This window comes from Pleurodeles waltl, chromosome 2_1, assembly GCF_031143425.1.
Source record: "Pleurodeles waltl isolate 20211129_DDA chromosome 2_1, aPleWal1.hap1.20221129, whole genome shotgun sequence".
NCBI classification, from domain to species: Eukaryota; Metazoa; Chordata; class Amphibia; order Caudata; family Salamandridae; genus Pleurodeles; species Pleurodeles waltl.
The window spans coordinates 314,230,217-314,252,955 of record NC_090438.1 but is presented as its reverse complement, the minus strand read 5'-3'; the positions used below and the strand labels follow the sequence as shown (position 1 = coordinate 314,252,955).

At 42.7% G+C, this 22,739-nt stretch overlaps 1 protein-coding gene across 1 annotated transcript in view; it reads right to left on the bottom strand.

The window, feature by feature from the left end:
* Positions 1-22,739, bottom strand: part of LOC138259651 (sodium- and chloride-dependent neutral and basic amino acid transporter B(0+)-like) — a 485,427-nt gene that overhangs the window by 299,702 nt on the left and 162,986 nt on the right. The window contains exon 4 of the mRNA XM_069207516.1: positions 7,894-8,055. Within this exon, the coding sequence (XP_069063617.1) occupies positions 7,894-8,055 (162 nt within the window). The remainder of the gene's footprint in view (positions 1-7,893; positions 8,056-22,739) is intronic.

Sequence of the window (22,739 nt, the reverse complement as noted above, 5' to 3'; positions counted from 1 at the left end):
GAATCCTTATCTCATTTTATGTTCTTTTGCCCAAGATATTTAAAGTCCAGGTGGAAGTGGATCATTCCCCTATGTAGGACCCTCGGTTCCCTGAAACACCAGGAGACGCTCCATATACTAATGAGTGACAGAAGCGGAAATCTAGTATTCGCAGTTGCCAGCTTTTGACGATGCGCCTGGATTGTGGAATCTAGGGAACCTCTCAACCACGTAGACCCAAATTTCTGTACTGTGGTAACCGGTTGAAAATTGAGATTGTAATAGGTCTATACCACTTTTTTATTAAAGTTGTAGCCTCTACTCCAACAGTACGTGTAAAATTATCAGTCTGGCACATAGATAAGGGCTCAGTCTATAACAGAATGGTTACTATCGCTAAGAACCCAAAGTTACAAAAGAACTGCCAGTGTCTACCCCATGGGGTACTTTTTAGACGTGGTTGTAGCTATTTTATGAACTGTGAGCTATTCATTTAAGATTTTATGCGCTGTTAAATATGCTGTTTCTAACAATATTATTTATTTTGCAATTTATTGTGCTTTTATGACTCTAGCCGAAATGAAGCTAATAATAATAATAATAATAATAATACAGCTTTTAGTATTTTTTCTGGACCACAAGGTACACCAAAGGCTAAAACCAGTGAAGGTCCCTGTAACTCAGATATGCCTTCATCAGGCTACCTGTTGCCAAAAGGTCCGAATGGGACACAGCTGGATTCTATTGCTGAGGAAGTCACTTAATCGCAGGAATTGATCTGCTGCCTCCTCCTGAAGCAAGGTTATAGCTTCTGAATTAGACAAATGTTTAGTTCTCAAAATCCACCCAGAACTGCCAGGCTGGAAGGTGTAGGTGGGCACAGCTGGATGAGGCCAGACATCATCTCTATGAAATCTTTTGAAGCCATTCTCAGTGCAGCAAAAAAACTCCCAGTTTGATAAATGTGCCCCATTACTGAGGAAACCTCAACAATGTATTTATTTTTGCCATTTTTATACAGAGCGAACTTGACCTGAAGGTATTAGAGTGCTTTACACAAGCACCAATTATGTTACATAAGGACACATTCATTTTTGGTAGACATGTGGAGATTAAGGGCCTGATTTAGATACTGGTGGATACAAACCAATGCCGGATGGGATGTCTGAATTAATCTCAGTCACTGGTAATTACTTGGGCTGCCTTCCAGTCCCTTGTTATTTAGCACACCATACCACCTCCTTCTGGACCTAGCCATATTCGAATGAGTCTTGACCCTGCAGCAATAGGAACAGTGCAATCCCAACTGCCAGGCAAGGTCTTCCCTGAGCCAGAACACAAGATATCTAGGACCGATTTCACTCTGGTTAGGGCTCATCAGGCAAGTATAGCTTGGGACCAGTGACAAAATGTGCACAAGACAAATATTTGGGCATACACATCCCACTTACAGCTACACACTAAAGTTTTAAAAAAAAGGATGGATGGAATGCTTGAATTAATCTCAGTTACTGTCTGGCCAGGTCATACCTGAGCCACAACACAAATAAACTGGTTTCGCCATAGTTAGGGCTTATCATCCAGGTATCACTTGGTACCTGTGACAGTGTACAAAGGACCAACATCCGGGTATACATATACCCCTTAGTGGCACACACTAAAAGAACAATGGATTAAATGCTAGAACTATGTGTTGTAAGCCACTGGCAATTACTCAGGCGCATTCCAGTCCATCATTATTTTGCACACCATGCCACTCCAGATTGGACCCAGCCACATGCAAACCAGTCTTGACCCAACTCCAAAGGGGACAGTTCAGTGTGAACTGCAAGGTCAGGTTGTCTCTGAACTGGAACATTAAACATTTCTAGTAAACTGGTAGCAAGGTGGGTTGCATAACTTTGATGATACTCCAATATTAAGACATCTGATCATGGTGCCTTACCGCATGGCATAATCTTAATTGCTTTAATTAATTCCTTCCCTTATAGCTCAACTTGCAGCTCAGCCCACTATTTTCCACTGAGCTTAGGAATCTCCACTAAATACAGAAAGGCACATATTTGCCTTGTAGAACATAACCCAGGGTCTTTATATAATGCCACCAAATTCTTTTAGAGTGTCTCATTAATACCTAACTGCATTGACACAACTGTTCCATCCTACCTAGCTAGGGATAATATCAATTGTTCCATTCTACCTAGCTGGGTGGATGTCCTCCATCTTCAATAACCGTGCTGGCAGTCACCTCATTGTGTCACCTGATCTGTGGAGTCTTTGCTTATACTCCCTCTGAGTAAACCTATCCAGTTTGTCCCATAAGTGTTCCAACCATTGCTTAGCTATGAGCTGCTCAGTTTACCTCCCCCTCCACTCACACTCTCTATCCAGTGCATGGCTGTGAAGCTGTAAGAACTCATAGCAGTGATAACTCCTTCCCACAATTCAATATCTCCCTCTCCAAAGGTACACGCGCACCATATAATTTTTGCAGGTCATCATCTAAAGAGCCTCTCATTCTTTACCATGTGTTTGGGTGACAGACCAATTGCCTGCAGAAAAATGTGTCAACACCTCTCACATTTTGGTACAGAAAGCTGCATCCTGCAGCTTTGGTTGCAACTTCCATAGCAGGATGAGAGTTCTCACCCTACTCATGTCATAGTCTACCAACAGTGGAATATGATTAAGTAAAATCAGTACCAAATATCATGTCATAGCAATCCCATCATGCAGTTTGGAAGTCATTAGAAATCAATCAAGCCTGTTGTGCATGTTGTAAGCCTGAGAATGACAGGAAATTTTTCTACGGCCAGGATGGAAATCTCTCCGAATGACTATACAGTATTTCCCATCACTTACTGTGAGGTCATTGTTATGTCATTGTCATGTTGGGTTTTATGCCCATTTTTCTGGGGGGTGTTTTTTTTAATCAAATTGTATATCTACACAACTAAATTCCCCTGCCCATATACGTGGGGGATTAAAATATGGGAGGAGAGCTACCCTGAGGCAAGTTTACAACTCCCCATTATCAACATTGAGGGCATACACATTAGATGGAAAAACCATCACCAAGGGAGAAAGCAGGAACCTGAAAGAGTGAGCTAAAGGGGCAGGGAGTGTCTAGTAGTGGATTAAAGAGGACAGAGCTAGATTCATGACTACACAGCCTTAATTTTTAGTGAGCTCACATTTCATAGCACCAGCCAATGGGTTCCGAGCAGCGCTTCGCCCACCGGCACTCATCCTTTTGCAAATTAAGCACTGAACATTTCACATGTGTATTCAGTCCATGTACATTCCATGTGGCCATTTTAAGTCACCCCAATATCCCACCTCAAACTGCATTCTTCTATTACATCACCAATCCCCAAACTCAGTTAATTGTGTGCTACATTCACTGTCCTGAGCTCTACCAACCTTTCTACTATATGACCTCCACTGACAGTACTATATTGTTACTATAAAAAAAAAACTATTCCATCTTCTCTCTCCCCTCCATTTGGGTAATCATGCAACATAGCCAACAGTGTCTGCCCAATAATCTGTGCCACACTTTAGGCCCTCCTACTATCCACCCACAATTCAGGCCACGAGTATAAATCTCTAGTTTCTTAGAAGAGCTACAGCAGTCACAAGGGGGCACCACCACCTGCAAACCAAAGCCCACAGATGCTAGTGAATGGTGTTTCCCTGTGACTCCTACTCTGCATCCATCCTAACCACCAAACCAAAAAAAAAACAGAAACACAAGAACAGAAAACAGAAAAGCAAGGTTGCACTTATTAACTAAAGTCCTAAGTAACCCCCACTCCTGCTTCCCAATGACTCACATCCCATCACTGCTTAGCATATCAATAGGTAGAATGATTTCATATTTCTTAACACAGCATAAAATCTCAAATTTAGTCCTCAGAGGCACCAGCTCATTGCAGCTTTCACCCAGAGTGCCTGCCCAAAGGCCTCTACCTCCAGTATCATGTGTCGCAAAGTTCAAGTGTTTCATTGAACATGTCATGTCAACCAACCATTCAGTGGCAATGTCTGTCGCTTTACCAGCCTCTCCTTGACTCTGCACCATCTCCAATGTGTCATTAGGCTAAACCTCCACATTGGGCTCCAACCGAGTACCCACTTACCCCTCTCAAGTTTTCATTACTGATGACCACACTCTCTGCTAACACTGGGCCCATGGGATGACAGCACTCTTTGTTTGGGGCTGAGTTTGACCATCTTGCCATACCGGAAGCCTGCTCTAGTGTGGAAAATGTTTTTGCTTTTGCCTTACCCCTGTATTCCACCTTCTGCTTTGCAGGGATCCATAGTTCATAACTTTTTCTTGACTCCTGTAAACGATTGTCATAGTTTTTGGACCCTTTGTGTATAATTCTGGAAAATATGCATGGTTTGCCCCTCCAATTTGGCATCACCAGTCCTCCAAACAGCCTGCAAGATCTGAGCACATCTCTGTCACAGTAGATTAGTGGTTTTGCAGTAATATTGTATGGGGGAATGTAAACAGAGGCATCAGTGCCTTGTGTACTCTTCCTAGCACAAAGAAGTCTGAGAGGCCCTCCAGTGGCTTTAATCCACTTTACCAACAAGACCTACTCCACTCCCTTGGCAATCCATCAAAACTTAAGTTACACTGTCTGGAGTGGCCCTCTGCCTCCTTTACTCTGTCTTCCGATCTGTGTGTGACTTCCAACAGAGAATTCACCATAGACTTAAGGATCTTCACCTCTTCCTGTATAGAGGTTAGGTTGTGCTCAGTTTCCTAGTGTCGGAAATTGGGGTACTGATTGAGGAGGGCGAACCCTACTCAAGCAGCAACCAACAGCAACTACTATTCTTGTAAGGGCGAAACACAAGTAATCCCCAAATCAACCTGTGGTTCAACTCTCTGGTAGCTTGGCATGAATCAGTTAGGCTTTACTTAGAGGCAATGCATAAATAAAGTGAAAACAAAACATGAAAAATCCCACACCAGTTCAGAAAAAAATAGAGTAAACAGCGTTGGAGCGCTGCCGGATACAGGGACAAGGTTTGGCCTTCTCAACAAAGAACCACCGTCGTGGAGCCTTGCAAGATACCACATCAAGGATGCATTACACATCAGTGGTTCTGAGGGGCTGTGGATAGCAATGCACGGTCCTGCATCAGAGATGTGCTGTGCAGCTTTCGTTCTGATGAGGTGGTCAATAGGGCTTGCACTGTGAGGCCACATGCCAATGTCGACAGTGCTATCAACTAAGGCTTGTGACGCGAAGTCCTGGGTTGACGATCTGTTGTTCAAAGGGGATTCCCATGCGGAGCTGCAAGGAAATGCATTGCACTGCATCAGTTCTGCCCAAGAGACCACAACTGGGATGGCAGAGCACATTCTAGGCTCTTTCCAAGGGTCCACGACTGAGGTGGCACAAACCTGGGGGGCAAGGTTCAGAGCAAGCCAAATCTTAGTACTTGTTTCAAGGTTTTTGGAGCTTTTCTGTCCCTGAGGGTCTGATCAGTAGGACTGCCAACTAAACCTTGGAGTCACTCTGATATTCCTGTATTCAAGATTCAGGTCCAGAACTTCTCACTCAGGCATCAGGGCAACAGAGTATCAGTCCTTCTTGCAGAGCAACACAACAGCCCTTCTGAGACTTCCACAGACCCATAAGTGTCTAGTTGGGTGTGAGGGTTCAATATTTATACTGGGTACCAGCTTTGCTGTAGGAGAAGGTTCTGGAGGTTTCCACACCTGAGGGTATTTGGAATTTTCACCTCCTTGCCCTGGCCCTAACTTGTCTGGGGGGGGCAGGAAAGTCTAGAGTCAACCCCTTTGTGAGTGAGCTGAGGCACAGGCTTTGTGATGTTTAAGTGTGGTAGATGAAGGTTTTGCCCCCTTGTAAAGTCAGAGATTGCTTATCTTGCCAACATGTATTCCCTCTTTATCTTACTGTCTGGAAGCAATATACACAGACTAAATGCCAGCTACACCTGGTCATGTGACCCATGATACAGGCTGCAGGCACCAAATGGTTGGGACAGGAAAATGTAGTATTTTTGGAATTTGTGACTGAAAATCCAACTTTACTAATACAGAGGGCTTTAAATTAGATTTCTCTGGACACCAAACTTGACATTCCTACCTGTACCAATGGAAAGTTATCACTTATTAAATGTAATAAGGCAATCACCTGTTATCCTATAGGATAGGTAGACCTCACAGTAGTAAAACAAATTTAGAAGTTTTGCATTACCAGGACATGTAAAACTTAAATGTGCACGTCTAACTTTTTAAATACACTGGACCCTGCCGTATGGGCTGTTTAGGGCCTATCCTAGAGGTGACATGTGTATTAAAAAGGAAGGTTTAGACCTGCCAAAAGGTTTATTTTGCCAGGTAAAAATGTCAACTTAAATGACACACACAGGCTGCAATGGCAGGCCTGAGACATGTTTAAAGGGCTACTCAAGTGTGTTGCACACCCTGTGCTGCAGGCACACTACTAGGATTTAATTTACAGGTCCTGGGTACATGTAGTATCACTGTACTAGGGACGTAGAAGTAAATTAAAAGTGCCAATTAGGGATCAAGCCAACAAATGTTTTAAGGAGTGAGCACACACTTTAGAACTGGTTATCAGTGGTCAAATGCACAGAGTCCTGTGGCTGACAAAAACGTGACCAGCTAAAACGGAGCAGTAAGGTAAATAGTGTGGGGAAAGACCACCCTACATCTGACAGGTCCAACAACAAGGACCTTTTGGCCACTTTCTGCAGATTCACCCTCAATAAATTTACTTCTAAAGAGACACTGCCTATTTTTGCTTCCAGGGTAACGTTAGAGTTTTCTTTAACAGAGAGTATATGTGCGGCAGAGGGACCCTGTGGGTCCGGCAGTTGTCCATGGATGTCCACCGCCACTACTGTAACCCCAGAAGCGGCAAATTGATCCTGCGCTTACCTTATTGTTTTATCCTCACCATTGTATTACATTAAGGCCATGCTAGGTAGCGTAAATTTTGCCCCTGGTAGATCAGGGGCACCCCCAAGATGTAACAATATCCAAAAAGAGCCCCCATAGGGAGTCAGAAAGCTATTACACTCTTCATCCGTTCAGTGCCCATTGCACATAACCTGTTAAAGATGAAGGATGCCTGAGTATAAATGCTGGAGTGAGTGGAGTGTATTCAGTGTAAAGGGGTGGAAATAACATGTTTTTATGTATGAATTGTTGTTGAATTTAAAAGTCACCAATGTGAAGTCCTTAAGGCTGTAATTAAATGTATATTACCTGTCATAAGGAGGAAAAGAGATGTGTAGAAACAATGATTTTGTGAAAGAAATGAAGTATTATGTTATTAAGAGGACCCTGCTAAAAATATTTTTTTAAAAGAAAAAGAAAGAAAAAAAGAAGAAACAAAAAATCATTTATAAAATACATTTGCTGAAAAATGAACACGTCTGGCCAGACTGCTTGTAGTTTAAGTTGTGAAACAATACAGGTCAGGTGGGATTTTGTTTGTCTAATTTTGATTTCCCCTGTTGTGGCACTTTAATGCCACCCCTGAGGTGGCGTAGGAATCTAACGTATTCCCACACTTGTAAATCTGTGAATGCGTCAGATTCCATTAGATTCCATGGGAGTTGCATGGGAACAGCAACACCAATGGAACGCCCCTTTCATGCCGTGTTATGCGTGAAAGAGGTCCATATTTACAACGCCACGAAAAGCCATAGTAAGGTGGTTTTACATGGCCTTGTGAATATGGGCCGGCACACTGCGCCACCTAAGCATCCAAAAAAATCATGCTGTGATGGTACAGAGTGCCACTAGGGCCTCTTAAATGAGGCCCTCAATATCAAAATGATTCAAGACTTGTTTCAAGTATGATTTTTGAAAGGATTGGCAAAGAAAAATACCTGTTTGATGTGTGCTGCAAACTCCTTCTGCCCCTTCAAAGCAGTGAGACCATGGTAAGACCTTTGTGAATGAGGCAAATAAATAATAGAGAGCGTAGGCCACGATAACATTGTAATAGATGCACACGAGGGTAGAAACAATGACCATAGTGATTCCCACTCCTGGAAGAAAAGAAAATATTGTCAGTGTGCAGACAATTTTACATACCAAGGTATCAGATCACTATTAAGACAACTAAGACTCAGTAATAGAATAATGGCTAGAAATATGTTCTTGTTTTAAACAGAAGGGCATTTGAGAAATAAGTCGTATTTAAATATGAACTTATTTCCTTTGATGTGTTAAGTGAACTTCGTCCTATTTGTTTTTATCTATCCAGCAAAATATGTCCCTCCATGCGGGGGGACAGTAATTCATGCTTTGACCGGTAACAGGCGTTACTGACTGAATTAGGGATAGCAACGTTATTGGTACTTCTGGAATGCAGGAATACAACTGCTACACTCCCTTCCATGGATGCGATCAGGCACTATAGGTCTCATTCTGAGTGGTGCATTTGTTTTCTTTCACTTTGAGCTCATTACTGATTACTTCAAATTGCCGTCCCTCCCGAGTTTTGCACAGGCAATTTATCCCAGGCCCTGTACTAGCTATGAATATTCCTGCAGGAAAGTACCATCTTGCCTGGCATGTTACCCCCATTTTTACATGTATTTAAGTTTGTTTTTGTGCCTGACTCACTGGGATCCTGCTAGCCAGGACCCCAGTGCTCATAGTTTGTGGCCAGAATGTGTGTACCTGTGTAGTGACTAACTGTGTTACTGAGGCTCTGATAACCAGAACCTCAGTGCTTATGCTCTCTCTGCCTTTAACTACGTCACTATAGGCTAGTGACCATTTTCACCAATTCTAATTGGCACACTGGAACACCCTTATAATTCCCTAGTATATGGTACCTCGGTAACCAGTGTATTGGGGTTCCAAGAGATCCCTATGAGCTGCAGCATTTCTTTTGCCACCTATAGAGAGCTCAGACAAATCTTACACAGGACTGCCACTGCAGCCTGAGTGAAATAACGCACACGTTATTTCACAGCTATTTTACACTGCACTTAAGTAACTTATAAGTCACGTACATGTCCAACCCTCACTTAGTGAAGGTTAGGTGCAAAGTTATGAAGTGTGAGGGCACCCTTGCACTAGCAAAGGTGCCCCCACATAGTTCAGGACAATTTCCCTGGACTTTGTGAGTGCGGGGACACCATTACACGCATGCACTACAAAGAGGTCAATACCTATATGGAGCTTCACAATGGTAACTCCGAATATGGCCATGTAACATGTCTAAGATCATGAAATTGTCCCCCCATGTTGAATCTGGTATTGGGGTGCCAATCCCTTGCATCCCCTGGGCTCCACTATGGACCCCGGGTACTGCCAAACCAGCTCTCTGGGGTTTTCTCTGAAACTACCGCTGCTGCCACCCCACAGACAGGGTTGTGCCCTCCTGGGGTCTGGGCGGCCCAGTCCCAGGAAGGCAGAACAAAGAACTTCATCTGAGAGAGGGAGTTACACCCTCTCCCTTTGGAAATAGGTGTTAAGGGCTGGGGAGGAATAGCCTCCCTCAGCCTCTGGAAATGTTTTGAAGGGCACAGGTGGTGCCCTCCTTTCATAAGCCAGTCTACACCAGTTCAGGGAACCACCAGTCCCTGATTTGGTGCGAAACTGGACAAAGTGACCACTCCCCAGTCCATCACCACCCCAGGGGTGGTGCCAAGTGCTCCGCCAGTGTGTCTCAGACCTCTGCCATCTTGAATCCAGAGGTGCGAGTGCCCACTTGAGGCCTCTGAGTGGCCAGTGCCAGCAGGTGACATCAGAGACCCCTCCTGATAGGTGCTTACCTGACTAGGTGGCCAATCCTCCTCTGAGGGTTATTTAGGGTCTCTCCTGTGGATTTTTCTCAGATAACGTCTTGCAAGAATTCGCCAGAGTTCCTCTGCACCTCTCTCTTCAACTTCTGCCAAGGATTGACCGCTGACTGCTCCAGGACGCCTGCAAAACTGCAACAAATTAGCTTGAAGAATACCAGCTACATTGTAGCGCCTAATCCTGCTGGCTTTCTCAACTGTTTCCTGGTGGTGCATGCTTTGGGGGCTGCCTGCCTTCATCCTGCACTGGAAGCCACAAAGAAATCTCCTGTGGGTTGACGGAATATTCCCCCTGCTCCAGCAGGCACCAAACTTCAGCATCACCAGTACTCTGGGACCCCTCTCATCCTGACGAGCGTGGCTCCTGGAACACAATTGGTGGACCCAAGTGACCCAGACTGTCAAGTGGTCCAACTGTCCAAAGAGTAAATCCTTGCCTCCCCTCTCCAGACAGTAATCCTGTGCACCTCGTGAACTGCAGCTGCTAGGGCTTCTGTGCACTTTTCGAAGGAATCCTTCATGCACATCCTAGCCCAGGTCCCAAGCACTCCGTCCTGCATTGCTCAACTCCCTGAGATTACCTCTGGCTTTGTAGTGTTGAGACGATCACCATGCTCAGTCTTCTTGAACCTGTGTTCAAGGACTTCTGCAGGTGCTGCCTTCTCGTGCATGGGGTCTCTTTGTTGATGAGGGCCTCCTCTGTCTCCTCTCCCAAGTGGTGACATCTTGTTCCTTCCTGGGACCAGGCAGCACCCTTTTTGTTCAACTGTGACCTTTGCACCTAGCAAGGCTTGTTTGTGGTCTTTCTCCAAAAAAACAACTCTGCATCCTCCAGCACCCCGTGGGACATCTTCTGCATAAAAGAGAAGTTCCTAGCACCCTTTGTTGTTGCAGAATCTTCATCTTCTTCCATCTGGAGGCAGCCATTTTGGACCGTCATCCGGGGTTTATTGGGCTCCTGCCCCACGGACACTTTTACGACTTTTTGACTTGGTCCCCTTCCTTGACAGGTCCTCGGGTCCAGGAATCCATCTTCAGTGCTTTGCAGTTTGTTGTGGTCTTTGCAGAATCCTAAATCACGAGTTTAGTGTGTTTCTGCAGAAGTAGTTGCACTTTACCCCTACTTTTCAGGTCTTGGGGTGGGGGATCTTTAACACCCTTAGTGATTTATTACACTCCCAGTGACCCTCTACACATTACACTAGCCTAGGGGTCCATTCGTGGTTCACATTCCACTTTCTTAGTATATGGTTTGTGTTGCCCTGGGCCTATTGCATCCTATTGTATTCTACAGTGTTTGCTCTACTTTCTGACTGTTTTACTTACCTGAATTTGTTTTGTGTGTATATTTTGTGTATTTTACTTATCCTCTGAGATATTTTTGGCACTTTGTCACTAAAATAAAGTACCTTTATTTTTTGTAACCCTGAGTATCGGGTTTCTTTTGATATAGTACCTATATGATCTAAGTGGTATAGTAGGAGCTTTGCATGTCTCCTAGTTCAGCCTAAGCTGCTCTGCTATAGCTACCTCTATCAGTCTAAGCTGCCAGTACACTACTAATCTACTAAGAAGGGGTAACTGGACCTGGCACAAGGGGTAAATACCATCAGGTACCCACTATAAGCCAGGCCAGCCTCCTACAGTTTCCATGAAGAAGATGGTCTCACTGCGTATTCCTCTTTTCTGATTTAAAAGTGTAAATGTAATAGGTGCGCACAAACGTATAACACAATACCACACCCAAGTAGTAATTCAACAAACATGTGTTTGCATTTCTCACACAGAAACAATACATATATAAGTTTGGACCTGCAAGGACTTTTCAAAATGGAAATGGTTGCAGATGCATTGGCTTGAAACAGGAACTCAGTGTAAAATTACAGCTTCTCGATTTTTGCACAGACAATTGTACAATGGGGAGTCAAACATAACTGCAAAACTGTTTGCTAAGATCAATCCCCATCAGTTACCTTCCCGGCCATAATTGGGGGCCAAAACACAGCTGATACTGCACACTGTTATTTGCAGTAGGAGATTTTTCCACCTAATATTTTCTCATGCATCTGTTTCACAATTTTTCATTGCAACAAATCACACATGCTATACATAGTACCACTGATGCCAAAAGAATGACATTTGTTACAGCTGTTGGAGGAACATCAGCTACATAGTGCATTCATGGTTCTCTGGTGTACAGAAAAGCACCCAAACCTCTGTGCGCTGAAAAGGCCAGCTGCTCCTCCCTGCCACGGGGACGCAGGGAAGATGGGCTGGTGAGAGAGGGATCAGGCAGAAAAAGGGCAATAAAACACCACCTGTGTAAGTCAAAAGAGCCCCCATGCTTGGAGGATGTGCATCCCACCAGCTCAGAAGCATTCATATGGGATATGGGTCACAGGACATTGAGTGCCAACAGTAAACAAATAAGACATCAAGACTAAGGTGCCGGTGAAATGGCTTATGTAGTGGTGGGAGGGGCAGGGGGATAGGTCATGGTATGTTTTGTGCGTCTGACCTTAATAAGTAAACTTACAAGGGGACGCGAATAGGTCGATGAACCTTTTGACTCGCAATTAAGATGTTCTTACCATAGTTACAGTACATAACCAATAATCAATACACATTAATCAATAATCAACATCAATCAATAACATCAATAATCAATGGAGTCATTAATTGTCACACACCATAACCTTTCAGTCATGAATAACCACACCTCTTAGTGAAAGTTTTTGCTTCAACTAAATTCTATCAATTCAATCTCTTCATAATTTTGCTTCCCCTTTGAATTTTCCCTATACAATTTTTCCCCTTTCTTTTCTTCCCTCCTCTGATTATTCTTTGACTTTTTCAATTGACTTCTTTTGCATAATTTGCACAACCCCATATTCCCAATAGACAAACCACAACAATTAATATTCCCTGTATTATTTTCAATAGACTCCCATTCCAAATGTTGTGGAGCCAATTTCCCACTGAAGCAAACCACTTGCAACCTTTTCCAAACACCTGCTTCTTTCAATACTTCCAAATCAGCACTTGCATTAGTCAGATTAGTAAGTAAGTCTCTTATCTCTTTACTGCTATCAGGAATATACAAACAACAATGCCTAGAATTAATCATTCCACAGACTCCACCATCCTTCACTAAAAGAATGTCTAAAGCAAAGTGATTTTGAAGAGTCATAGCTCGATCAGCAGCTAATTTAGTATCTATCAGGAGTATGGGTCCTGAAAAAATTGTCAGCATGTTATCCACAGTAATATAAAACTTTTGAATCTTTGTCGAATTCAGAATGACTCCCTTGAATCACCCCTCCAAATATATCACCCACTATAGCAGAAGAGGACTCCCTCCTCTGTCTCTTATGATGTAATTTAGTCACTTTCTGAAAATTCTTCAAATCCTCCATTTGATAAATCTTTGGGAAAACTATCCCCAAATAACATGTCACATACCATCCTCTTGAAAGACGGTAATAAGCATTAACACCACAGATGTAATAGATTCCTGAAATTTCAGGGACCTATCCATTCAACATAAACGTCCATTTACTCTGAAACAAAAACACATGCATACATTCACTCGTTCCCACAAATGAAGTGTCAGTGCGCGACTTAGGCCTATATATACAATGTTGTCCTTTTCTCTAAGCCTTTTTCTAATTTCTCTTTTAATGCCTTTCTCCTGTCACATATATGATCTAAGAAGCTTTTCTCTAAAGGTGTAAGCAAGCATGTTAAATTATTTATATGCACATAAGTTGTGCAAAACGTCAATGTAGGTTCAAAGAAACCTCTAACTATTACTATGTCATTATCCTTAGCTACTGTACTCCAATACCTAATTATACTAACAAACGAAAACACAATATCATAATTCAAATAAAAGTACTGAATGTATTCCTGGTTATAAAATCTTGTTAGTAACAGACTACAACTTATTACATAAGTTAAAGGCAGACTATGAAAGGTGACTCCTTCCTCGACTGATGAAGGAATCTGCGTACACACAAAGCACTTCTTCACGTCCATTGTCTCAACATACTCACTCAATAAGCGATAGAAAACATTAGAAGAAAGTTCTCCTTGCGCATTAATATCCTCATGCAAATATTTCTCATGTAACCTAAACTTTTCTAATGCCGTTAATGCCGCAGTTGTTTCAAAAACAGAAGAATGGTTGCCTTCGCTCTTATCAAAAACAGACATACCCACAATTAACACCACAAACGATATCCCACATATAATCGCCAAACCAATGCTCATATATTTACAGCACCTAGCATCTCTACCTTGCTGACTAATGTTAATCATGATCTGTAAAGAATCAGAAAGCATTAGAAATTTAGAAAAATGTGCATCAAAAATCAAAAATAGTCAAATCAGTTTATCAATGTCTCTTCCGGTTATTTTCAACAGTTTCTTTTCCTCAAAAATGTTCTCTCAGATTGTTTCAACAGTTCAGTTCATTAGCTTCCTTCACATGCCAAAATACTGACCCAGAATCTCTCTATCAGAACAAAAAGACAACAACACTTGTTGCCATTCATTTGTAGTTGCATACGCCCATTCAGGACTTGCTATTCTCTTTCTTTTCAATTTTCGATCACCATTCAGCTCTCCTTCACTTAGATCTTCTCTTCTTGTGGTATCTACTTCTTCTTCGATTGTTGGTTCAACAACCACTGCTTTCCCTCTCTCCACCTGTGACTCCGACCACTTGTCTTCTCTCAGTGGACCCTTTATCAGCGCTCTCTTCAGAGTCAAACTTGAACCTTCTCCTTGTTCCGTGGTGTTTTCTCTTGACGGACCTGAAAACAGTTAAGAAGGAGTCAGATCACATTGACTGTGATCCACCTCAACTCCTTCTCATTCTGGGTCTGGCAATTGCTCTGTTTGTCTCTAAAGATCGTCTGCTTCTGGGAAAGCCCTCCTCTGACTAGGCTCTCCTGCTGCCTCAATTGAGATAGGCTCTCTGTCACCCTCCTGGAGGTCTCCTAACTCGTCTCTCACAGGAGTGACTGAACCATCCTCAACACGCTCAGATCCGGTCTCAGTTCCCCTTTGTTCTCCTTCTGGCCCTGGGACTTGTCTCACTGTTGTTTGTACTCTGAACAGCACTTCTTCATGATCCAGTGTACATGCCACTTTCGAATCCAGTTCGAATTCCAACACAATTCAAAGCGGTGGTAGTTGTTAAAACTACCTGAAAAGGTCCCTTGAAATGAGGCTCCAAACACGTCTTTCTCATGTGTTTTTGGATCACAACCCATTCCCCAGCTCTCAGGTTGTGCCCTGGGTCATGGATCAGTGGCAGTGTGGTGGCTTCCACCTGCTGAGAAAAAGAGCAAACCACATCAGCCAGACCTTTGCAGTAATCCAACACCATATCATCTGTAATGTTGACAAGTGCATTTGCAGGCGTCCCTGGCAACCTCATTGCTCTCCCAATGAGGATCTCATGCGGCAGCAATCCTGTCTTCCTGTCAGGTGTGTTTCTCATTGACATCAACACTAAAGGCAATGCCTCAGGCCATTTCAAATTCGTGGATGCACACATCTTTGCAACTCTTGACTTCAATGTACCATTCATCTGTTCCACTAGTTCTGATGCTTCAGGGACTTAGCTACAATGCAACGTCTGCTCAATGTTCAATGTTGCACATAGTAATTTAATTACTTCATTCTTAAAGTGACTTTCCCTATCTGATTATAAAAAGATCCAAAATCTGAAACGCGGTATCAATTCCCTAAGCAGTAGTTTCTCTACTGTGAGACTATTTCTTCATGTAGGATAAGCTTCAATCCAGTGACTAAAGATGCAGACAATCACCAACACATATCTCAAAACTCCACACACGGGCATCTCAATACAATCGATCTGTATTCTGCTGAATGGATCTCCTGCTCTTCCAATGTGGCTCAAATTAACCACTGTCCCTTTCCCTGCATTTAGCTGTTGGCAAATGACACATCGATGGCAAACTGCTTCAGCAACTTGTCTAAACTTTGGGTTGAACCAATCATGTTTGAACAGACAAATCATTGCATCCCTCCCACTATGTGCTTGTCTCTGATAGTACCTCGCCATTTGAGACAACAATCTATTTGACAAAACCAATTGACCCTCTTCTGAAACCCACAGTTCATCTTGTCTTTGCACACATTTCATGTTGCTCCATGAACACTTTTCCTCCCTGTCAACATTATTCGGCAATGTTTCCAATTCTTCCAAAGTGTCAATTATTTTCAATGCATAGCTTGTACAAGTTTCGTCTTCTTCAGGTAACAGTTCCCACTTGTCTTTGAATGATATACAGTTCAATGCACAAAACCTTGTGACTTGATCCGCATATCCATTTCCCAATGACACAAAAATCTGCGTGCATTTCATCCCAGCAATCTTTTCAGGCATTTGAATAGCATGTAACAATTCTTTAATTCTATCACCATTTCTCACTGGAAAACCAGAAGAGGTCAGGAAACCTCTCCGTGACTACAACTGGCCAAAATCATGACTATTCCAAATCCATACAGGCTATCCGTATAGATTGTAACTTTCAACTGAGCAGATACATGGCATGCTCTAGTGAGGTCTACCAGTTCTGCTACTTGGGCAGAATATACTCCTTGAAGCCAAGAAGTTTCCAAGGTACCAGTAATTGTGCACACACCATATCCTGCTCTCAGTGTCCCTGTATTGTCTCTCAGACAGGAACCATCAACAAAGATAATTTGGTCATTTTCAATTGGGTATCTCTAATGTCCGGTCTCGGTTTTGTGCACAAGTTATTTACTTCAAGACAATCATGCTCAACATCTTCCTCTTTTTCAATTTCAGCAATTTCACTCGGAAGTAAGGTTGCCGGGTTCAGCACTGTACATCTTTTCAAAGGTACATTTGGTGACCCTACAATACTCGTTTCATATCTAGTCAACCTTGCACCAGTCAAATATTGGGTTTTCGTCTTTGTGAGTAGAATCTCAATAGAGTGAGGGACCATTACAGTCAGGGGATGTCCCATCACAATGCCCTCACATTGTGTAAGGCTCTGACCAACTGCTGCAACTGCGCGCATACAACCCGGTAAGGCTGCTGCAACTGAGTCCAAAGAAGCTGAAAAAATGCTACTGGGCAGTTTACACCTCCATGTACCTGTGTCAAGACAGACAAAGAACATGCATCACGCTCATGACAAAACAATGTGAAATGTTTTGTGTAATCAGGCATGCCCAACACTGGAGCCCTGCACAAACCCTCTCTCAATTCAGTGAATGGTTTCATTTCATCTTGGTCTAACACTATGGGATCAGTGACTTCCTTATGAGTCAGCTTCTGCAATGGTCTTGAAATGAGTGAAAAGTTTGGAATCCATTGGCGACAACAGCCTACCATTCCCAAAAACATCCTGACATCTCTCTCTGTAGTCGGGGGATTTATCTACAATATGGTTGCAAACCTGTCTCTCAATCTGGTGACCCAAATATTTCACCACTTTCTGACAGTACTGCAATTTCAGCTGAGACACTTTAAGACCATTCTTTCCTAATTGGTTCAACAGAGCAATTGTATCATATGTGCTCTCGTCCCTTGTTTCGGACGCAATCAATAAGTCATCAATGTACCGCACCAAGGTCGATTGGAAAGGCAATTCCAACAACTCCAAATTCATTTTCAAGACCTAATTGAATATGGAAGGTGACTCTGAAAATCCTTGAGGAATTCTACACCAGCAATAAACTCGATCCAGGAATTTGAAATAAAAGTGAAATTGATTATCCTCATGAAGAGGCACAGAAAAGAATGCTTGTGACAAATCAATGACAGTGAACCACTTGGCATCAAATGGATTCTGGAACATTATCACAGCTGGATTTGGCACCACGGGACAACATTTGACCACAATCTCATTTATTTTTCTCAAATCCTGAACAATGCGAACCTTCCCACAGGGCTTTTTCAAACCTGTTATTGGTGAATTACATGGACTGCTCAATACTTCTTTCAGAACCCCTTGCTTTACAAAGTCTGCAATTATCTGGGTTACTTTCATAAGGACATCTTGTGGCATTAGGTACTGAGGAGGTATCATATTTCATGGTAACTTTGACTGGCTCAACTCCCTTATCAAACCTACTTTGTTTCCTGTCAGATCCCACACTTTTTCCTTAACTGTTCCCTGCAAATCAGGATGAAGCTCTTTCATAGTGAACATCGGGTAAAATGTAATCAAAGGGTATTCCTCATTTGTAGTTTCATATTATATTTCTGGGGCTTGGTCCTCTTCATCATCACTATTCGTCTGAATCTCAATTCCATCATTTGAACAAGTAATTAAACATCTTGTTTTACACAGCAAGTCTCTTCTCAATAGGGATACTGGACTTGAATCACAGACTACAAATGTATGCAATCCCTGAAAGTTGCCAATCTAAATTTGAACTGGATCTGTAATCGGGTTTGTCAACTACTGGTTTGATACTCCTACAACCTGAACTGTTCTACCTAAAAAGGGAAATTTTGAACTTCTGCACTTCTTACCGTAGAGCGTGTAGCTCCCTTGTCAACCAAGAATGAAACCTTGTGACCCATAATCTTTCCCTTCACATGGGGTCCTCTTTGATCTACTTCTAAGGAAGTTGCAAGCACACACCGCTCCTCATCTGAACTGTCACTTATCCACTCATCATTTATTACATTCTCACTGTGTAACGGGAAGTGGTGCACTGTGTTACTATTTTTGTTATGCCTCTGACCTATGACCTGTTGAGAAAGCATCATCTGGTGCTGCTCCATCGGAGCTTGAGGTCTTTGAATTTGCTGTCTAAGTACCAAGGGAACCTGTTGTTGCATCGGCTGCAACTGTGACACTTATGCATGGGGCATTTGCACCTGCTGCATGGGCTGAAAGTTTTGCATTTGATTCACATTATTCAGAAAATTTGGATTAGGACCTCTCACTCTCGGTCCTCTCACATTCTGGAATGAATTGATGTAACTACTCTGCTGAACGACACCTTCCTGCACCATCATTGGACATTCCAGTTTCTAATGTCCAACGGCTCCGCAAATGTGACATGGCAATAACTTATTTATTTCCTGCACATCATTCTGAACCACTACAGTATTCAAGTCTGGACCACAATTCATATTTCCTCCACAAACTCTACCTCTCATCTGGGGCTGAAACATCATGTTCCCCTGCTGCTGCTGTGGTAACTGCTGTGAAAAATTCCCTTGCACTCCTGTTTGAGCTGTTTTAATCTGCATCACCACTACCTTCTCTTTCAACTTCTTCTGCTTTAACTCAATCTCATCACTACAGTATTTTGCATACTGCAACACCTCATCAATCGGCTTTGCTTGCCAGCAAATCAAATGACTCTTAATCATGTGGCTAATTTCAGGTCTCAATCCTTCCACAAATATGAACACAAAATGAAGCATGTATTTTGCCTCAATTGTTTCCGTACCACTGTAATGCTTGAATTCCTGCAACAATCTCTCATAATACACATGCATCAACTCCTTTGCTTCCTGGGCTCTCGTGTCAATCCTCTGCAATTCAATATTCCTGGGTGAAATTCTCATTTTCAGAAACTCAATAACCTTATAGTAATATTTTATTACCTCAGGAGATGGTGGACCTGTATTCTTGTCTCTCTCCGGTTCACTTGTTTGCCAATCTACACTCCTCTTACACTCGATCGACAGATCAGCTGCAAACCACTATCTCTAATAATGTGTTCAAGTCATCCCACAAACACTTCACAAGTTTCACAAATCTGTCTGTCTGCTGATACCACTCTACTGGCTTTTTTCTCAATTTTGAATAATCATTTGTAAATGACAGAATGTCACCTCTACTCCACAGGACATGAACAAAATTCCCCCCTGGAATCTCTCTCATTGGTAAAAATGTTACTGAATCTTTATCCCGCTACACATTTTCAGTCAGCTCCAAAGAATCCCTTTTTCTCTTGTCTCTTTTCTTTACCCATCTGCCTTCCCATTTGTCTAATGCTCTTCAGTTCTGTGCACTTTGAAGCAATTCCTTAAGGTTTGCCTTAATTCCGGCAGTTCTTGTGTTCAAAACCTGTAGCCTCAAAATCTAATCTAACTCCTTTTCAAATGCTTTGTTTTCTCTATTTCTATGCTGTACTTCTCTGCCAAGTCTGCTAATTTCTGATGCACATTGCTCACTCCTCTCATAATCTTCGGGCACAAATATCTAAATTCTGCCTCTGTATAGGATTCTAACCTATTCACCCCCAACGTTCCCTCAATGAGTCCACCCGCTTCCATGCTTAGCCTAGTATAATTCAAATGCTCTCCTTTAGGGGCACTCGGTGTGGTATTCAGCTTGTCTAATCATTCAGTCAACTGCTGAGCTGTCAATCCTTGTAACGAAATGTTACTTGCTTGTACCGGTGGCACCGGCTGTGCATCTGCATTTGGAGTCTGCGGTGTCAATAATTTTAGACTCCGACTAGCGTTTGGACCTGTCATAGTATCTAGAAGTGCTATGAATGGACTAAGGTCTAGCAATGACCTTGATCCATCAAAAGTCTGGAGAAACTACTCAAGAATTTTCATTAGGTCCTCCCCTCATTAGGTTCTGGGACATTGCTCCCTGTTCACCTACAGAAGGTATTTTCTGTGCAAATAATGGTACCGCTGGACCAACAGTAATAGGTAGCGATAAAGCGTCTGGGGCTGTTCTGGCATTTATGCTCTGTGGGAGATTAACTCCCATATTCTGATTCATTATCAGAGTCATATCTGACTGTGTCCCTGTCACTGGAGTAAATCTTGGCATTACCAGCAGCTGCACTTGGGCAATAAAGTCGGAGTTGGCTCAGTCTGAATCAGTATCGGTCTGTTCCGTTGGCACCACTAAGTTCGAAGTCGTTTCCATAATGGGCACATGAGGCTAAATTCTCTGAACCTGTGGCAGTTGTACCTGGGTCTGCACTACAGGAGTGGTAGGCACCTTTGGACCACTTTGCACCGTATTCAGTGTCAGGTTAGCATTAACCTGCACCAGACTCACTGTCTCATTAACCTGTGTTGGGGCTGTCAGATCAACACTGGTACTTGGACCACTCTCATGTACTGTATATGGTGGTGGTCGATCTCTTAATAACTGTGCAGTAAACTCATCATAGTCTGAGTCCTCCTCTTAATTTGAAGACTTTCTAGACTCCTTATTCTCGGACAGACTTTTATTAGTTTTCCTAGTAGCTTTCTTTCCTTCCTTTTCATTCTCCTGCGTAATTGCCAGAAACAACTTAATCCCTTGCAAAGTCTCCATCCTCCAAGCTTTCTGAACACAGTCCCATCTAGCCTCTGCTACAGTCTTCTCTGGCTTTCTCACCCTCCTCTCAAATTTCAGTTGTGGTTGCTGTCTGGCTACTAGCTCCCAAATCACTAATGCCTCAAACTGTGCTGATCTCGAAAGGGGCTTCGATTCATATAGCATCAGCCCTAAATGCTCCAAAACCCTCAAATTGAATGTCCCATTTGTAGGAAACACGAAGTTCCCATCTTTCTCTGTCAATTTGCACCATTGCTTCAGCCAAAGACATGGCACGACACCCTTCTCTTCCATTACAATGTAAGCTGGTGTACCTTCTGGCGGTGTGGCCTCACCTACACTCATTGTAATATACGTATCTTCCCATAGGGCACTTTTTAATGCTTTGGAAAACTTCATCTTTTCTACCTTTTTGTTATTCAAAATTAAATCAGGAAGTTACTTTTAATCCCAAGATTCCTTTCATTTACGATCTCAACCAATTGCCTCTTACGGATGGCTGCCAATCCGTGCGTGACCCTTCTCACTAACCAACCTAGCCCAGCACGGCTCCAATTACGTCAAACTCACACGTACTGCGGCTGAGTAAGTATTGCGGCTTGTCCTCCTTCACTTCGATTCACACAACTATTACAAATATTGTGAATATAATCGAAAACCCAAAATCAAAAACAAATCTGCTGGTTTACTACAGGAAAGGTAACACAATCACTTCAGAAACCTTATGGATTTTTCACTGATGGCTCTTTCTGCACTTATAGCTCCTTCTTCTTTCTCGTTCTCCCAGATTTGCAAGCAAAATTCGACCCACAAAATTTTACTCTCAACTGATCAATGGGTCTGTCCTGGTGCACCAGAACTCACCAAATCTCAGTAAAAAATGTATTTTACTCACTTTAATTCACACACTGACTTGTTGACCACGCCGGATCAACCTACTAAACCATACAGATTACAACATAAAACCAAGTGTCTCATACACTTTTCAATGTACTCTGGAATCTTAGACCACATAGGGTCCATACATCAACAACCACGTGGACATTTTTTTGATCACAAAGCGCCACACACATATGAAGTTCAACGACTTCCCTACTCTCACACTGTGGAGTATGCACTCTCCTTCTACAACTTATTTTGAAGTACGCAAACTCCCTAAAACCATCACAAACCTTACAATTCACCTGCGATTTGTATAAGCTGCGTAAGCATGACCTACTTCATTCACACTGTCACTAGAACGCCGAGAACATCCTCAAACATCTATTAGCTGGATCCAGGATCTGGGAAATTCATTTCTGGGCTTAAAGGAACATACTTGTCTGTCCAATCAGCATCATTGAAAAACAAAATCCAAATCTCAATATTAATGAATTCTGAAAGTACCAACTCATCAAGCTACTACCATCTCTGGGAACACCGGTTGCTGTGTACTGCACGTCTATGATACACCTTTGAGGACAGTAACCATCAGTATCTCTTACCATCTCTGTTAACACTTGTCACTTTGCACCGGACATCTATGGTAAGCTCCTAAGGAGACAAACCATCCATCTGCTACCATCTCTGTTAGCACGTCTGACCTTAAGTCAA